General features: G+C 50.8%; 5 protein-coding genes across 5 annotated transcripts; 2 read left to right on the forward strand and 3 right to left on the reverse strand.

Annotated features, from left to right (window-relative positions):
* Positions 1-200: 200 nt before the first annotated feature.
* On the forward strand, positions 201-1,928 carry N7457_006653 (uncharacterized protein; the record flags this gene model as incomplete). Its single annotated transcript, XM_057177697.1, has 2 exons — positions 201-1,178; positions 1,245-1,928. 2 exons carry the CDS (start codon positions 201-203, stop codon positions 1,926-1,928), a joined length of 1,662 nt encoding a protein of 553 aa, XP_057029441.1.
* A 1,374-nt stretch (positions 1,929-3,302) lies between these two features.
* Positions 3,303-4,724, reverse strand: N7457_006654 (camp independent regulatory protein; the record flags this gene model as incomplete). The annotated part of the gene is made up of 1 exon (XM_057177698.1): positions 3,303-4,724. The coding sequence occupies one exon, from the start codon at positions 4,722-4,724 to the stop codon at positions 3,303-3,305; it is 1,422 nt and encodes a 473-aa protein (XP_057029442.1).
* A 6,942-nt stretch (positions 4,725-11,666) lies between these two features.
* Positions 11,667-13,786, reverse strand: N7457_006655 (tRNA modification protein MTO1; the record flags this gene model as incomplete). The annotated part of the gene is made up of 2 exons (XM_057177699.1): positions 11,667-13,626; positions 13,683-13,786. 2 exons carry the CDS (start codon positions 13,784-13,786, stop codon positions 11,667-11,669), a joined length of 2,064 nt encoding a protein of 687 aa, XP_057029443.1.
* A 266-nt stretch (positions 13,787-14,052) lies between these two features.
* On the forward strand, positions 14,053-14,736 carry N7457_006656 (acireductone dioxygenase (Ni2+-requiring); the record flags this gene model as incomplete). Its single annotated transcript, XM_057177700.1, has 3 exons — positions 14,053-14,082; positions 14,181-14,552; positions 14,605-14,736. The coding sequence occupies 3 exons, from the start codon at positions 14,053-14,055 to the stop codon at positions 14,734-14,736; spliced, it is 534 nt and encodes a 177-aa protein (XP_057029444.1).
* A 215-nt stretch (positions 14,737-14,951) lies between these two features.
* Positions 14,952-16,676, reverse strand: mmm1 (ERMES complex subunit MMM1; the record flags this gene model as incomplete). Its single annotated transcript, XM_057177701.1, has 4 exons — positions 14,952-16,365; positions 16,419-16,449; positions 16,503-16,624; positions 16,663-16,676. The coding sequence occupies 4 exons, from the start codon at positions 16,674-16,676 to the stop codon at positions 14,952-14,954; spliced, it is 1,581 nt and encodes a 526-aa protein (XP_057029445.1).
* Positions 16,677-16,729: the final 53 nt, after the last annotated feature.

Consider the following 16,729-nt stretch of genomic DNA (forward strand, 5'->3'; position numbering starts at 1 on the left):
CCAGGTGATGAATAGCATCATCAAATGGGAGATAGACATGATCTTTTGAGTAGTCAGCTAAGAAGCCTATATATGGCAGAAATGCCGCGCAGCTTAGGTTAATTTACGAAGACAGCCGCGTCCGCGAGAAGGAGCCAGATGGAAATCGAGGAAAGACCACTATCACGAAACTGCAGTCTTGTCGGATTGCAACCATTACAATGTCACCTCCTTCTGCCCAAGAGCGGCGTGTTTCGGACTCGCCTTCCTTGACTCCTATCCCCGTCATTCCACCAGTCCAAGAAACGAATCCACCCGATCCACCCGATCCAAACATGGCGAACCCACGCCTTATTTTCAACCGGGCTCTTATATATGAACGTCGACTGCCCGGAGATGCATATATTACAGCTCATGTCCAGCGACTGCAGCATGGCTATTACTCTAGCGAAATTGTGTCCGACAAGGGTGCCAAGCATGTTGACTTTCTTGCCATCGCATTTACTTTTCATTCGCCGCATACAATTACCCATCGCATCAAGTCAGCTACTATCAAGGTTTCTGTTCATGGAAGTCGTGAACTCCCAAGTTCGAAGCGCTATCCTTACGGGACTCCCCCTGGGAATCCGCACTTCTTCATGCATGCACCGCATCTACTTTATGGCACCGTCTCTCCGGAGACCATGGAGTGGACATTCAGCCTGGCTGGGTCTCTTGGTATCTCAGAAATGCCCGTTAGTGCCAGCGTCATCCCCTCGGGGAGTGTCAACAGTCGCTACAAACGGTACGAGATGATGCGTGTTCAGGGCTCTGCACGTACTTTGAAGAGTGCCACTGATCCCAAGTACAATGTCGAAGCTGGCCAAATTGTGTGGTCTATGGAGGAAAACAATGTTCAGCAATCTGGTCTTCCGCGCGAGTTTACCTTTGTCATGCTAGTCCAAAAGCCCTCCGCCCGAAGCAGGGTTACTCTGTCCATCGACGTCGACCCTGTCATCGACGCGATGCTGGGCAGTTACCCGGCCTTGATGCTGAAACTGCCGGAGTATTTGCCTTTGTCGCATCGAGGCGTCGATTTTCAGCAGGAAGTTGGGCAGCGGTTCGAGCCTGTAGACCCGGTACGCGGGTTCAACTTTGCTAATCTAGGGAGCATGTTCGATGAGTACATCGCCATGCCGGGAAGGAAGTACAGTCGTCAGGTATAAGCTCACGAACTAAGAGATAAATGAAACCAAAATGAGCCGGAACTAATCAATACTTCTCAGATGCAAATCCCGGCGGATAACGGCACAACTGAGAATCATTTCCAGGTCCCCTTCCCAGGCCAGTTCGGACCCTTCAACCCGAACCCCTACCAGCAACAACTGCAGACCAACAATCTGGCCCTACAAAACAATGGCCTATCTCTGCAGAACAACCTCCTGCAGACCACCCTGCAAAGCCTCGGGACCGGTCACAGAGAGGACGACCCTCAACCCCGAGCCGAGCCCAGAGCCTACCATGGCCCGAGCAACACTGCCATGGCGGACCAACCCCCACCGCCATCACCGTCAACGTCCATCACCTGCTTGACCCAACTATGGTCTCGCAATTCACCAACCTCGCACGGGCAAGCCCAGGCAACATCCACTCGGGCCCCCGTAGCACTCCAAGTCTACGTCGCAGCCGGGCGCAGGACCTTTCCAGCCCGCGGATGCCAAGCGATGCATCAACGGGCTCTAAGCCAGGTCCAACCGCCTCGAGTCCCCAGACCAGAGCGGGCGGACTTCCAGAGGTTGCGGAGCACGATGATCCTGAAAAGAGGGGACTGCCTCGAAGTCCGGAAATGCTTTTACACGCATCCGAGACTCGACGTGTTGCGCGGGATGGACGGGACGGTTCTCCTGCGTCTCCGAAGACACAGACTGGCAGCTCCGGTCACTATACCACTGCTAGTTCACGAAGAGTGATGAGTTTGATAAACTCGCCGCTATCGGCATCGTTGATATCAGCGTTGGCTGAGAGGTAGGGTTCTTCCATCTGGTCTGGTCTGGTCTACTCTTGGTTTGGATAAAAGGTCATGGATGCGTATATGAAGTATAACTTTTTTTGACATTGCGCTGATTGCTTGTTTCATCCTCCGTATGGTCCCTGATATATACCCTTCTCTTTGAATGTGAATCTATTTTCATATGCTTACTTTCGTAGTTTTACCGATCCTGTCTCCTATTCTGAGCGAGTATAGATTCGCTTCTTTGTATGTTCGTTAGTTCATTTGTTACCGCTTCGAGATACTGATTATTGATACATGAAATCAAGTCTTGTCTCCAGATAGTGCTAAAGAGTATTTCCTCACGAACTTGGTTGAATATCTATAGCTCTATATACTTTAAGTATTTCAGACCATGCATCCACACAACCATCTACAAAAAGATACCAATCACCACTAAAACAATAAACACCTAACACCTAAAGCAAAAGCAAGTGAATATCCCATATAACCCAGTCAAACCTCAACACAAACCACCCCGAAAACATAGAAGGTAGTGTATTCATCCAAAACCAAAAAAAAGCAAAGTAGACAGTCAAAACAAAGTAAACCCGCCTAAACCCTAAATATAATCTCGACTAAAATAGGAACCACGCATATGTCGACGAAAAGACAAAAATATACTTTCATCTCTACGTCTATTCTTAATCTTAATCGATACCTTGGTACTCTTCTCTCCCCGTGGGACAAGAACGGAGAATAAAAAGGGGTTGATCAAGTTGGATTGAACTGAATTCGGGACATACATTAGGTAGCTATGAGATTCAGTATAACCTACGTGGTAACCAGGAAAACAGACAAGCTGGAATCAACCAAGACCATACAGCGCACAATACAGCCTTAGCAAAGCGGGAATCGGTATAGCAAAAAGAAGTAGTTAAAAGTAAAAGTAAGAGTTAAAGAATAAACCGTTTTGGGGTTTCGGGGTTATTGCATGACATCGTAAAGAATAGAAGAACGCCACCACCCGTCCCAGAACGGGATTCGAAAAAAGATATCAGAGAGCCGACCGAGAAGGAGAAACAGAGAGGGGTAACACGATCAGAAAAAACAAGAGCCACCGGATAAACAAGCAAACATAACCATATAAACAAAACAAAAACGAGTACAGCCGCACAGTTTCAAGTACATATTGCAGCAGACGTTTCCCTCCCAAACAGAAACAGAAGCGTAGGGGGTCTATCTTCCAAAGCAAAAAAGCAATTTGGAGGTCAAAAACGAAAAGAAACAGAATCCCGACTCCCACGCTCCATGGCCATAAGCAACACTAAAGACACGGAATGGTATCAAGAGATTAGATTTGAGGTTGCGCCATCTGTGGCTGCGTCCCTGCAGTGGTCGTCCAGGCAGACATCGGTTGTGTGGCGGCGTATGGCGCAGGGGCATAGTACTGGGAGCGGTCGGCAGCGTAGTAGGACGGATGGATGGGGTTTGATTCGCGACGGGGCATGCTCGGATCGAGACCGGGAATGTTACGATCGAGTCCAGGGTGCGAGTTTTCCATATGGCCCATACTGAAACTACCGCGAGAGTAGGTGCCCGGGGTCGAGGAATCCATGGGAGAAGTGGCATCCGTGGCTTGACTGCGCGAGGAAATGGAAGAGTTGCGGTAGGCGGACGGGCTGTGGTCCGAAGTGGATCTGTTGCGTTCGCTGAGCGAGCTGGAGAGGCCCGTGTTCATGGAACCGCCGGGAATGGAAGCCATGCTGTGTACACTGATCGAATCCATGCTGCCGCCATAGGGACCCGCGCGGAAGTTGTGGTACTCTTCTTGCTTTGAGGGAATGACGGTTGGTCCCGGGCTGGGCAAGTATTGGTTTGGCGCGGGATGGGCGGCCATCGGGGCCCCCATCGAATATCCCGCGATCGGGCCTTGCTGTGGAGGATGTGAGGCGGCGTAGGGACTTGGTTGCATGTAGAAGTCGTTTGAAGGGGTTGGCATGGTGTAAGTTGGTGGGGCCATCATCTGTGGGCGATATCCGTACATGGCGGCATGAGAAGGCTCTTGGCTTTCCGCGGGGTTGGCGCCGTCCAGCTCGTCGATCGGTGAACGGAAGCTTTGCTTCTGGGTGAGTTCGTTGCGAGGTCGAATATAGCGCAGCGAGTCCACCATCGAGGGTGAGTTGAGGACACCGCGCAGCACATCCTCCACGCTGTAGTAAGAGACCAAATGGTGAGTCACACCCAAAACCGTCACGCTCATCGTTTTCTTGACCAACCCGGAGTCCTTGAAGCCGTAAGAATCGACCAAAGACCCGACCAGTGCTCGTTCGAGCTCCGATTGATGGGATGAACGCTCTGAGAAGGGTCCCGAGTTGGGGGATGTCGGAGAATAGCCTTGGCTATCGTGTCGCGGGTAAGGTTCCCCGGGTCGGCCAGATGGCACTGGTCGTCGAGTGGCCTTTTTCATGGCGCGCTTCTTCTCACCGGGCGGGAAAGGCTTATCCAGCTCCCGGTAGACGAGGAAATTGCCCAAAATGCGACTCGGACTCCAGGTCACTCCGTCGGTCCATCGTTTAATGCCGGAGGCGTTCTCTTCATAAATGAAGACGCTACCGCTGCGTACGAGATGACTCCGTTCCCGATCATGAGGCCGACGCGGAACATGATGTAACACACCGGTTAAGCATGCCTCGAAGAGAAGGAGAGCATCTTGAGTGGTTGCGACGTAGCCGGTGAAAGTGGGCTCCAACACGGCGGCGGTGCCGTTCACCATGATGTAGAATATGAAAGAGATACAATCCCAGGTGCAACCCCCCGGGTTCTTGCAAGTGATATATTCCCCGATCAAAAAAGTCCAGTCAAGGAAATAAAAAAGAAAAAAAAAAAAAAAAAAGGTTTAAAGCTCAGGGATCGACCAGGGTATGGAGAAGGAGGGAGGTTTTGACTCTTAGAGACCCCTCAGTTGAACTCTCGAGGATCGACCAGAAAAAGCACGGGCCTCGAAGTCAGCGAGTCAACAGTTGCACCGATTCGATCGCCGAAAAGATGGGGATCTACTGGTCTCCCGTTCCACGGTTTGAGTTGCGGCAATTCCCAAGCTTTTGGGGGGAGGGTCCACTGGGAAAGAGAGAGAGAGAGAGAAGGAGAGAGAGGGAAGGGGAGTGATATCTCCACAACTCATGAGGGTAATCATTAGTAGATTATTCCTCTAGTTTGGATTATTGGATCGAAAGCGGATTAATTAGACTATTTTTTTTTTAATATAATTTTTATCTTATTATCTTATTTCGACCCTACACCTACTCATCCTTTGATCGGATTGGAATTCGAATTCGACCTCAGAAATGCATCCGATCCGTCTACTCCGTCCTGTTCCAATCTCTCGGAGGGTTGCGGGGAACCGGAGGGTACTTGGATGACGGGAGGCCGAATGCTGAGGCCTGGAGTATCAATGACAGATATGACATGCGATATTATGTTTTGGGCTTGGAATGGATTTGATTAATTTCTTTTTTCGTTCGATTTCTGTAACGTATTCGCCATTTTCTAGATTTGGTTTAGCGGAACCAGAAAATGGAAAACAGAAAACGAAAAAAAGAAAAAGAAAAAGAAAAAAAGAGGAAAGAAAAAAGAAAAAGGAAAAAAAAAAAGAAAAAGGAGACGCGGTGGAAATCGGGGGAGCGGAGAAATACGGAGAAGCATGGAAGTGGTGATTTCACCAAACCCTCCGCGAAAAGCAGGTACCGTTTCACCTCAAGTACGGAGTACTATGTGTCGGACCCCAGATCCTAGTCCGTTGAACTAGATATAGAAGGTATATCTCGATCTAAATATACTTCAAGTCCTGCAAAGAGAGTTGGCGAGAGAGCCAAATGAGTCAAATCGAATAGGTCAAGATACAATCATCGCAGTGCCATGGGTGATCCTAGTGGAGCCGTGGATGAGGATCGGAGGGTCTGAGACTCGGTGACATCGGGCTTATACAACATTTCGACATTCAACATGCAACATACGTACGGAGTACGGAGTACTCCGTCCATCTTCTAGCATGTCATGTTAGAAGCCAGGACGGAAGTCGGGAGCCCCCCCATGTAGAGTCAGACGCAGAATAACGGACAATATACCCAAGTCTACCTGCCCCGTGGGCCTCACTTGCAGTCTGATTCAGCAAGCACCTGCCTATTTGGCAGAAAAAAAAAGCGGAAATAAAAGCGAAATAAAAGCGAGGGAAAAAAGAACAGACGAACTGAGCAGATCCTCGCATGTGCTAGGCGAATTGGCGACAAAGTACTGTGACGCCCCGGGGTGTGGCGGCTGCAGTAGCTTCCAAGGTCACCAGTACACCGGTCATTGGCTGTCTCGCCTACTTCTCCACTTTCCCACATAACAGGATCGCCTTTTGTCTCAGTTTAACCTTGACTGCAATCCTCCGAGAGCTCTCTTCTTCATCAGAAGGCGGAGAAAGGGCACAGGGCACGTACAAAATGGTCTACGGAGTTATTGGAAACAAAAAAAAAGAAAATCGCCTCCACCTCCGGATGGGTCAAGGGCATCCAACGGTAAGGTAGTTCGAGGATAAGATCCTCCACGGTCTGGAGCAGCCAGTCACATGCGGGTCAAAGTCCACAGCTATGATGATTATATTCGATGCAGTTTTTTTTATTTTTTTTATATTATTCCCCTCTACTTCTCCGGGTCTGGATACCGGTGACGACTACTTTTCCACCAGTTTTCCACGGAGTACGGAGGATTTGGCTGGAGACGAATCCCCCGAGGACTGAGCGCGTCCAGCTGGTAGATCTCCGCCATGACCCATTTTCAGTATCCAACATACCGTGTCTAGAGGTACGGAGTATACTGGATACTTTAGCGTTCTAAGACTCGTGCCTGAACAAACCCAACCCTATCTTCGTAGCATCCCAATCAGCACGAGCGGATGTGCAGAACCGGTCGAAACCCACGCGTAAACAAAAAAAAAAAAAACAAAAGAAGGTTAGGCTTCCGTAGAGAAAGTTTTCGGTAACTTCTTTTTTCCTTTTATTTTTTTACTTCTTTTGTTTCGAAACCACTCAGGAGGTTTAAGAGGGGAAGAGGGTCCCGTTCCTACTCTAACCATCTCCCGTAAGACCAAAGGAACGGCGACTGGGGTTCGATTGGATGGACAAAAACTTTCGCGGGAGATCCTCAGCAGATCCAGACCACCTGGGCACCGGATTGCCACGCTGACTCTGAGGGAAGGACCAGAGACTAAGACATACAACCCCTGGTCTCAGCCACCAGCCATCAGCCATCAGCCATTGACAGGTGCCCTATACACCCCGGTCAAGAGCTAAGGATCCAGGATCGGCGGTTTTGTTTGAAGTAGACGGTAATGAGCAAATTAAAGCGCATTTGGTTGGTTCTGATTATTCGTGGGAATATTGTCCATCGACATGTGGTTGGATATGCTCACGGCCGTTATTCCAAACGGAGGACTGTGCTCCGTTTTAAAAGAGGTCCCAGAGCGCTGGGCGAACAGGAGACGATTGGCGCACGCTTGTTGAAACTCAATTGGCGCGAATGACAGATGTCACGAACAATTTAACTATAACAGGCACGAGACACTCGCGATAAAATAATTCGTTTTTCCAACGGAGCACAGAGCCACTGCTCTCTGCACCCTCGGCAGAAATGTGATGTATCCGAAATCACCTATAATCGCCGAAGTCCGAGACCCCCCAGCTTGCAAGTGAAATGTACTCCGTAAATTAAAACAAGACAGAAATAAAGACTCGGAGGGCAACGGACCCCCACCAGAACCAGAGGAGATTCAAGGTCTGGACCGAATGTGAGATCATCGATATTCTGCACAGCCCATCACAGGCCAAGGAATGCTAAGCGCGGAGCGGAGTCCACGACCCCCCGATTACGAGGTGGGAGGTTCGGAAACCTCCAAATAGTGGGAAAAGGAAAGAGCAAAAAGAAAAAGAAACAGAAAAAGAAAAAGAAAAGAGACGCTAAAGTAAATTGCAATCCAATCTTATTACCCCACAAATGCCTCAGCAAATCACCGTGGTGCATAAGCTCCGAACGAGGATGAGCCGGGATGAGTTTACAAGGCAGATCTTAAGGAAGCGCCGAGACATGGTCCTATCAGCGAGCCCGGACGATCTTTTGTTTTTGTTTTTGGTTTTTACTTTTCCTTCGTTTGGATCTGGATATACAGTCCCGTCGAGTTAATCGCTGTCATTGGTTCCACTCTATCCCACATCCACGGACAGTGCACCCGTACCAGACACTCGGGCCAAGCCCAGTGAGATGAGTGATTCTTCTCTTGCCTCCAGAACGCCTGGATGGGCAGGTGAAGACCGACCTGGAGTCCCTCTGACCACATATGTCTGCTATGGGAGATTTCCCTGCCTCTTCCTGCCATGACCTTCCAGATTCGACCTTGATTGCTCTGATCTCAGGAACCACAGGAACCACAGGAACCCCGTCTCGTTTGGGCTTAGATCCAACGCCCGATACGAAGATCGTCTCCCAAAGACAGGGAACCAACATGCACGCGCACTGAAGAAGAAAGCCCGAAATAACTCACATCCTACTAGTTCCGGTGGCGTCGGCACTACGCTTGCTTGGGAAGAGACTAAGAAATCCCGCAACTCTCTCCTGGGTCTCTAGCACTAGGGGGCGATCATCATTAGGCAACTGATGAAGATCCGGTTTGGATCACCGACTGGTATCCCCGATACGATGTACGATGTACGATGTACGATGTACGGAGTACAGAGTACAGAGGACAAGGATATATGTACTTTGTCTCGGGGGTTGGACTTCGGAGAAACCGAACAATTACATAGTACGGAGTAACGGGGGTTGACACGGGCACAACTGGGTATGAAGTACTCCGTACTCCGTACTTTGTCCTTGATATTGCCCTCGAGGTATGTATCTACCAGCCTCACTTGAAAAGTTGAACGTACTCGGTCCAATACTTAAGCCAGAGGTGCATGTCATGTGCATCCAGCACATGCAAAGGACGTCCAGTGCCACAACCAGGTCCCTACATCCAGCCCTCGCACAGAGAGGGCAATCCCTTTCCGTACTACCTCCCTAATTCGTCCACATGCCCGAAGGACTGTTTTTGGGACTATACGGAGTACACGGGAGTCGCTCTGGCGTTCTGTTCTCTGCCCCTGATTTGAGGGATGGTCGCTTATTGGCCGAGAGGAATCATGTCAGATTTCCCCAAGGAATCGAGAGGCATCGAACCGCAACTGCTGATTGGTCGGGTGCTGGCAGTGGGAAAGTGAGACGCGATATGTCCGGACCTCATGCCAGGGAGATTCAGAAGATCATTTCACGGTTCCAAGGTACGGAGTAAACACCATCCCTTCCACGATAGTTGGATTCGCATCCTCCGTCCTCCGTCCTCCGTACTCCGGAGAGCGCAAAACAGTCCGATGTCGCCGCCTCCAGGTCGGTGAGATCATGATCATCGCGATCGTCTATTTATTCCCTTCTCGGCGATAGTGGGCGTACTCTGTCCGATCGCGCTTGGCTGTGCATTGTGTGGCTCTATCCCTTCAGCTATCCACGAAAGAGAGAGGCAAGAGAGACAGGCGAAAAAATAATAATAATAATGCCACGATGGAAATCGTGCACTCCACAAGTCACAACCACTGGAGTAAGCACCTGGAACGCTGCTCGCCTCCGCCTTTTTTTCGCTCGTATCAACTCCGCGGAACAGACCCCGTGAGCTCGTAAACCAGCCGATCGGACGAAGGACAACGAAGTATCCGGCCTGAATGGTCCGAGTCATTTCCACTAATCGTCGTTGTTGGCGTGTCACACGAAATCCTCAGGGCGTTTTCCATGTGGCTCGAAGGACGATATTGGTAGGGATCAACGAAGTCCCAACGCTGTGGTCTGCTCGTGTCTGATTGTGCAACTGGTCTCTTTCGTTCTTTTTTTTTTTTTTGATCCACCAAAGCAAATGCACAAGTGGTGTATTCTAGAATTATGGGCTTAGTACGACACGTACTACGCACGGTGCTACCTTCTGCATCACCCGTCTCCAAGAGAATAGGGATTCCACGCCGTTATCTCCGGAGGGATATAGATCGAATACGGTGTTGTTCCTTGATGGAAAACAGGGATGTGGTTAATCTTCGGTATATCCACATCATATGTATGGAGTATACAAGAGCAACGGCTTTGTATATCCTCCGTACTCCGTATACCACATACACGTATCTCAGACTACATAGGTCTGTTGGCATGCACCAATGTCTTGATCTGTAGTTCTCCACATGTGCATCGAGCCGACATGAAATATTGCAGCTGAAAAAAAAAAAAACAGCCAACATTCTAGAAGTTCGAATCCTGGTTCTATTGACCATGTGCATTCTTCACGCAGGACATTGTCTCAACTGTGGACCTATCTCATGATCGTGCTGGGAACACTCTGCTGCATTCGCGTAAATTCCTGCAGCAAAAAAAACCACACTAACTCTGCACAGGCGCCCACATCTATCTACACCATAGCGCACCGATCTAGATCTCTGCATGGGACTAGTAGACGCTATGCCCAGCCCTGTGCCAAAACCACAGGAAGCAAGGAACACTTCCCCCTCCAACCCCCCTTACGCACCACCACCCCTCAATACGTGCCGAGGAGGAATGATGTACAGGCACTCTGAGCCGAGAGTACGTACGGAATAGTACATTGGATAGATCGAGATCTGCCGATCCAAAGCCATGGCGTTTTCAGCTAACCACATCCCCTCATCCCATGGCGGAAATCCACGAATTTGTGAGGTAGTATATATCACATCAAAGATAGCGAACAGCGCACCAATGGAATCCCTCCCCCAAAGCCGTTTTTCTCGTTCTCCTTTCTTTTTTTTTCTTTCTTTTTTTTTTCGTTTCACAAAGTGAGACCAGATCGCTACCAACGGCGGGCTTATGCACGCCACTTCGTTCTATACATCACTGGTTTCGTACTCGAGATCCAATGTGGTATTCCCTTCAATGTGACGTGGGGGCATGCGCGCTGTGTCTTGTCCACTCCACTGGTTTCGTCTGAGATCATCGTATCATATCTGGGTGTCGGTTCCATATGTTTCATTCGCACATCCCTGTCTTGGGATCGGCGCCCCCTTGCGTAGTGTCCAGGTTGGCGGTATGATCGAGGACGGAGATGGGACGTGGCTGCGATGGGTTGGGAATTCGCTTGGCGGGTTTCTTATTTGTCGCGTGTTTGGCTCTGGGGTGCGTGTGGTATGTAGGAGTATGTACATGTGTCCGGTGACTGGTCTATAGGTACTCCGTACGGACCTCGGCTGTATACGAAGTATAGAGCGAGAGGATCAATAGTTCGTACGGAGTAGGTCATGTGAGAATTGGAGAATTTGAGAATCTGAGGATTTGAGGCGTTGGAAGTGCGTGTCCTATGTCCTCGCTTAGCTTTTCTTGGGGTTAGGTCGTTGGTTTATGCTTAGGGGGTGGTGGCAGACGGTTGGTCCTGGTTGGATAGACCGTGCTTGGGTGTGGTGCCTTGAAGTCGAAGAATAGAATCAGGATCTCAAAATCGTTGATGTTGTAAGATGCAAGTATAGACAGATCAAATAGTATACAGGTTGATATTGTACAGTCAAACCACACCCAGCGCCGAGTCGCTCCCGCTATGCCAATATATTCAAAGAAACAGTCCTAGTCATACCCAGCCAAAAAATCAAGGCGATGAGCGGAGCACTTCATCAACATCAGAGTCTTCGGAGCCTGACGGTGAGAACCCAGTGCCCTTCCGCACATGCATCAGCAATCGCAAAGCACCGACAGGCGTGACACCTTCAATGCGCTTCGCCATGCCCACACTAACAGGCCGCACTCGCTCAAGGGACTGTCGCTCTTCATTGCTGATACCGTGAACCTGACTGTAGTCCAGATCAGCCGGCAGCAGCAAGTTCTCATCCTGCTGGAATCGCATAGCCATCTTCTCCTGGCGCTTGAGGTACGGCGCGTAGCGGCCTTCGATAGCGACGCGAGTGAGGATTTCTGGCTCGAACGAAGATGAGGTATATGCCGTCCCCGTAGCAGACTCAATGCTAGGGATCAGGGTGTTGATATCGACACCGTCCAGACACAGAATGTCGAGTGCCGAGCGGATCGAGGTATCGGAGCGCACCTTGAAGCCCTTACGAGACCAAGCAGACGAAGAGAGTTTCGTGTTGCCAAGGAGAGTTTGCAGTTCTAGGATCTGCGCCTCGGTGTCGGAGAAGTGGCGCCAACGCTTGTCGGATACGACACCGGCATCGCGGGCCATGCGCGTCAGACGCAGGTCGGCGTTGTCGGAGCGGGTGGAAATACGGTACTCGCTACGCGTGGTGAACATGCGGTAGGGCTCGGAGACGCCCTTGGTGATGAGGTCGTCGATCATGATTCCGATGAATCCATCGGCCCGACTGAGGGTGAGGGGTTTGCGGTTCTGCGACTCGAGACCAGCGTTCATGCCCGCAATGATACCTTGTCCGGTTGCTTCTTCGTAGCCAGTTGTGCCGTTGATTTGGCCGGCAAGGTAGAGACCACTAATCAGTTTGGTCTCCAAGGTTGGTCGGAGGTTGCGCGGGTCGATGTAGTCGTATTCCACACCATAACCCGGCTGGAGCATGGTTACGTTCTCGAGACCACGAATGACTCGCAACATGGCATATTGTGCGTCTGCAGGAACGGTCATGGAGATGCCGTTAGGATAGATGACGTCGTTCGGCGCAAAGCCTTCGGGCTCGAGCCAGATCTGGTGCTGGGTCTTGTCCTTGAATCGAATGATCTTGGATTCCAAAGAGGGACAGTATCGCGGTCCGCGCACAGTTTCGCGAATATGGATCGATTTGTCGAGATTAGCGCGGATGATTTCATGGGCAGCTTCGTTTGTATGGGTCATCCAGCAAGTGAGCTGGCCTTCATCACCAACCTCAACGGTTTTGTTAAGATAAGAGAATGGATGGGGCGGCGAATCACCCTTCTGCACTTCCAAGGCGCTGAAATCAATGGTCTTCCTATCCAACCGAGGCGGGGTGCCTGTCTTCAGACGTCCCAGCTGGAATCCAGCTTCTCGGAGCGACTTGCTAAGACCGTATGTGGGAGCCTCGCCCATGCGTCCCGAGGGGTACGCCTCCATTCCAATATGAATTTCACCACCCAGGAAAGTACCCGTTGTGATAACGACACGGCCGGTAGGAATGACCTCCCCAGACTCCAACCGCACTCCAACAATCTTGCCCTGAGCACCAGGGGTGTTCTCAATGCCTTCCGTGGAGAGCACAATATCAGCCACCTTGCCCTCCACAATGCTCAAGTTTTCCGTTCCAGCCAGCTCCTCGGACATATATCGCTTGTAGAGATCGCGATCGATCTGCGCACGCGGTCCCCAAACAGCAGGTCCTTTAGAACGGTTCAACACCCGGAACATGACACCAGCTTTATCAATAATACGTCCTGCAACGCCGTCCATCGCATCGACCTCGCGGATCATCGTTCCCTTTCCAATTCCACCGAAACTGGGATTGCACGAGCAAACACCGATATTCTCCAGCGAGGGCGTGACCAACGCAGTGCGCGCACCAGAACGAGCAGCAGCAGCGCATGCCTCGGCTCCAGCATGCCCACCACCGATCACAATAACATCATATGGTCTGTAGATAGATCAGTATAACTTTCCAGGATGGCAACCAGGGGACAGATCACGAACCGTGTATTATCGGTAACAGTCGCGAAACCACGACTCCGACCGATGAATGAGCGGAGTCCGCGGCCCTGACGCATCAAAGCGCCCGACCGTGCTCGAAAAGCCATGGCGAGATGCAATGCGAATAGACAAAATAATAAACAGGTACCGACTCGGAGATCAAATCCAAATCGATAAGCAAAATTATCGTTTCATCACGTGATACAGCCTTATATCCGCTAAGCCCGAGGGCGGTGACCAGACATAATCTTGCGCCATCGGCCAATTGCGGGGCTGTTGATATTCGATTGTAAGCTGAGTGTGACGTTCTACGATTCCCCCTCTTTCTACATATCCGACCTCACTATCAGATCTGTTTGCCAAAGAATTCATAATGAAGGCATACTGGTACGACAACGTCGAGGTAAGCCTGCGCCGATTGGCCGTCCCCCAGCTTTTCAAGCTTTTTCCACGATCAGCCCACCTGCAACTAGAGCCAACGCTAATTCCACCTATTTATAGGGCGACCAGCGCGAGCCCCACGACTCCGGACGCGCCGTGTCCGAGGAGAAGCTTGCCTCGCTGGGCGTGTTCTACAAGCACTGCCCGACGATCGATGCGGTGGACACAATCGCCTCGAACCGCGGATACCGCAACCGTGACCAGGTGACCATTTCCCCGGAGGCGATGGGTGCTGTGTATGAGGAGAAGGTGAAGTCGTTCTTCTCGGAGCATTTGCACGAGGACGAGGAGATCCGGTACATCCTTGATGGAGAGGGATACTTCGATGTGCGCGGACAGGAGGATGAGTGGATTCGCATCTGTCTTGTTAAGGAGGATATGATTATTCTCCCTGCTGGGATCTATCACCGGTTTACTACGAATTCGCAGAATGTATGTGATTTTCAATTCGGTGGTGGATTATGAGACTGACTTTGTGTTATAGTATGTCAAGGCTATGCGTCTTTTCCAGGATGAGCCTAAATGGACGCCCTTGAACCGGGGTGCGGAGGTTGATGTTAACCCTCACCGGAAGACTTACTTGGAGACTGTTGTTAGTTCTACTGCTGCAGTCTAGGTTTGATTCACTTTGACATTGAGATACTTCATGACTAGATTCTTGCACATAGTACTTTTGAACGATGGAAATCGGAATTTTTTTGATATTTTCTTATATCACTTTCGTTGCATGGTGCTTTGAAATCTACACGGGGGACAATAACCCCGCAGTAAATCAATTGAGATGATACATACCTGAATGGGCTGAGAAGGGCGACTGAACTTTCCCTTATATCATCGGTCTGGGATGACAGGCGTGCCTACAGGACTCCTTGCCGGCATAGCGCCAGGCATGTCAAAATGGTCACTTGTAGCACCGTTACTGTGGTGCCGGGTCATGCTCGAGCTGCGCAAGCCGCCCATATCGATGTTGAAGCTGCTCGTGCGCGAGCCAGCACCAAGCCCTAGTCGCGCATCTAGGGGCCCACGGAACCGTATTCCTTCCGGTTCCCGACTATGGTCATCGGAGAATCGAGGTGGCCCTGAGGCCTCCGTAGAGCCTGCGCTGCGGGGTGGGGCTGTGGATCCGGCATCCGAGTCCTCGCCTGTTCGAACGCCCGTCCGGCCCATGCGCGGCCACAAGTCTGGAAGTCCAACGACTTGGACTCGGGGCTCGACCACACGCTCTTCAAACCACGCGTGAACTCGCGCCTCGACGAGCTGAGCGATCTTTGGTACATCCTGAAGTCGGCTGCGGGATCCAATGAGTGAGCGGACGGACAGGTCTAGGCGGTAGTCTGGGAGGAAGGAGAATGCCACGTTGCTTTTCGGACTGCTTTTGGGTGGGAGACTGTCTTGTGAAGATGTGCGCTCTCCGGAACCAGGATCTGACGTCGGGGGTGGCGGTGATCCGGCAGGAGTTTGAAGTGATTCTGGTGGTTCTGTCGATGCCGGGATCAAGGATATGCAAAGCGTTCCAGAGAATCTCACGACAGATACTGATAATGCTACTGGCAGAATGGCAGAGCGTGGTTTCGGGTAGTTCAGAACCATGGATGTCTCAACGGCAATGGAAAGGTTGTCGTCGCTCAGGTCGACATCCAGTAACGCCTGTAGCCGTCCGCCGTCCGACATAGGATCATCAACCGCGATGATGCGGCAGTTGCTGAAGATGGGGAATTCTTCTCCTAGCGAGATATCGGTGACATTGATCTTGTCAATGAAGGATGGTTTCTTCTCCGGGTTATTCATGGCCGCGGTTAGGGAGCTAAGGATCGATGAAGTGGGCGAGTCCTTGAGAGAATAGGCCGTTTGCCTATACTGCGCGATTGTCTGCGCAATGAGCACATTGAACCAATCCAGTGACTCGGGCTGATGCGACGAGTGGTGCATGCGGTGTCTACCATGTTTGCTGGTGGGATTGGTCGGAATGGCACTATAGTAGGTCTTGCGGAGGATAGAGCGGGTGTTCGTAGAAGTAGCAGGTACTGGACGAAGAACATTGGAGGTCGATGGTTTTTCTCGGAGTGATTTCTGGCCTTCTTGTGGGGGGTTATAGACGGAGCTATAACGGCGGTGGGTTGTGCGGTTTGACATACCCCGGGACGGAGGGGGTGGTGCCTCGCCGAAAATGAAGAACTTGATAAAGGCACCAATCAAAAGTATTATTGAGAGCTGTCCGAGAACAAATCCTTGGGTGAAACTCAAGCTGGGAGGATGTTAGTGAGATCATATAGCTCACTCAACGGGCAGAGTGCATACGAAGACTGAGGCGCGAATGGCGCGGGCTCATCTGCAATGGTGTCAGTAGGTAGATCTAGAGACCTTGCGGCAGAGATCGCTTACGCTGTGGGAGCGCCATCGTCATCGGCTGTCGACAATGCTTGTTCAGAGTGCCATCCCCAGATGGAGACGAAGTTCCAACTTTCGGATCTGATCTGGCTTGGCCGAACGGCTTTATCTTATCGCTATTATGTCATTCCAGACCGCTTGCCTCTTTCCTTACCCATCTAATCTCATTCGGGTCTAGCGTCAATTGGCATCTATAAGACACAATTTGAATTTTGGACTAA

This window comes from Penicillium paradoxum, assembly GCF_028828445.1.
Source record: "Penicillium paradoxum strain IBT 22861 chromosome Unknown utg000006l_segment0_segment0, whole genome shotgun sequence".
Lineage (NCBI taxonomy): Eukaryota > Fungi > Ascomycota > Eurotiomycetes > Eurotiales > Aspergillaceae > Penicillium > Penicillium paradoxum.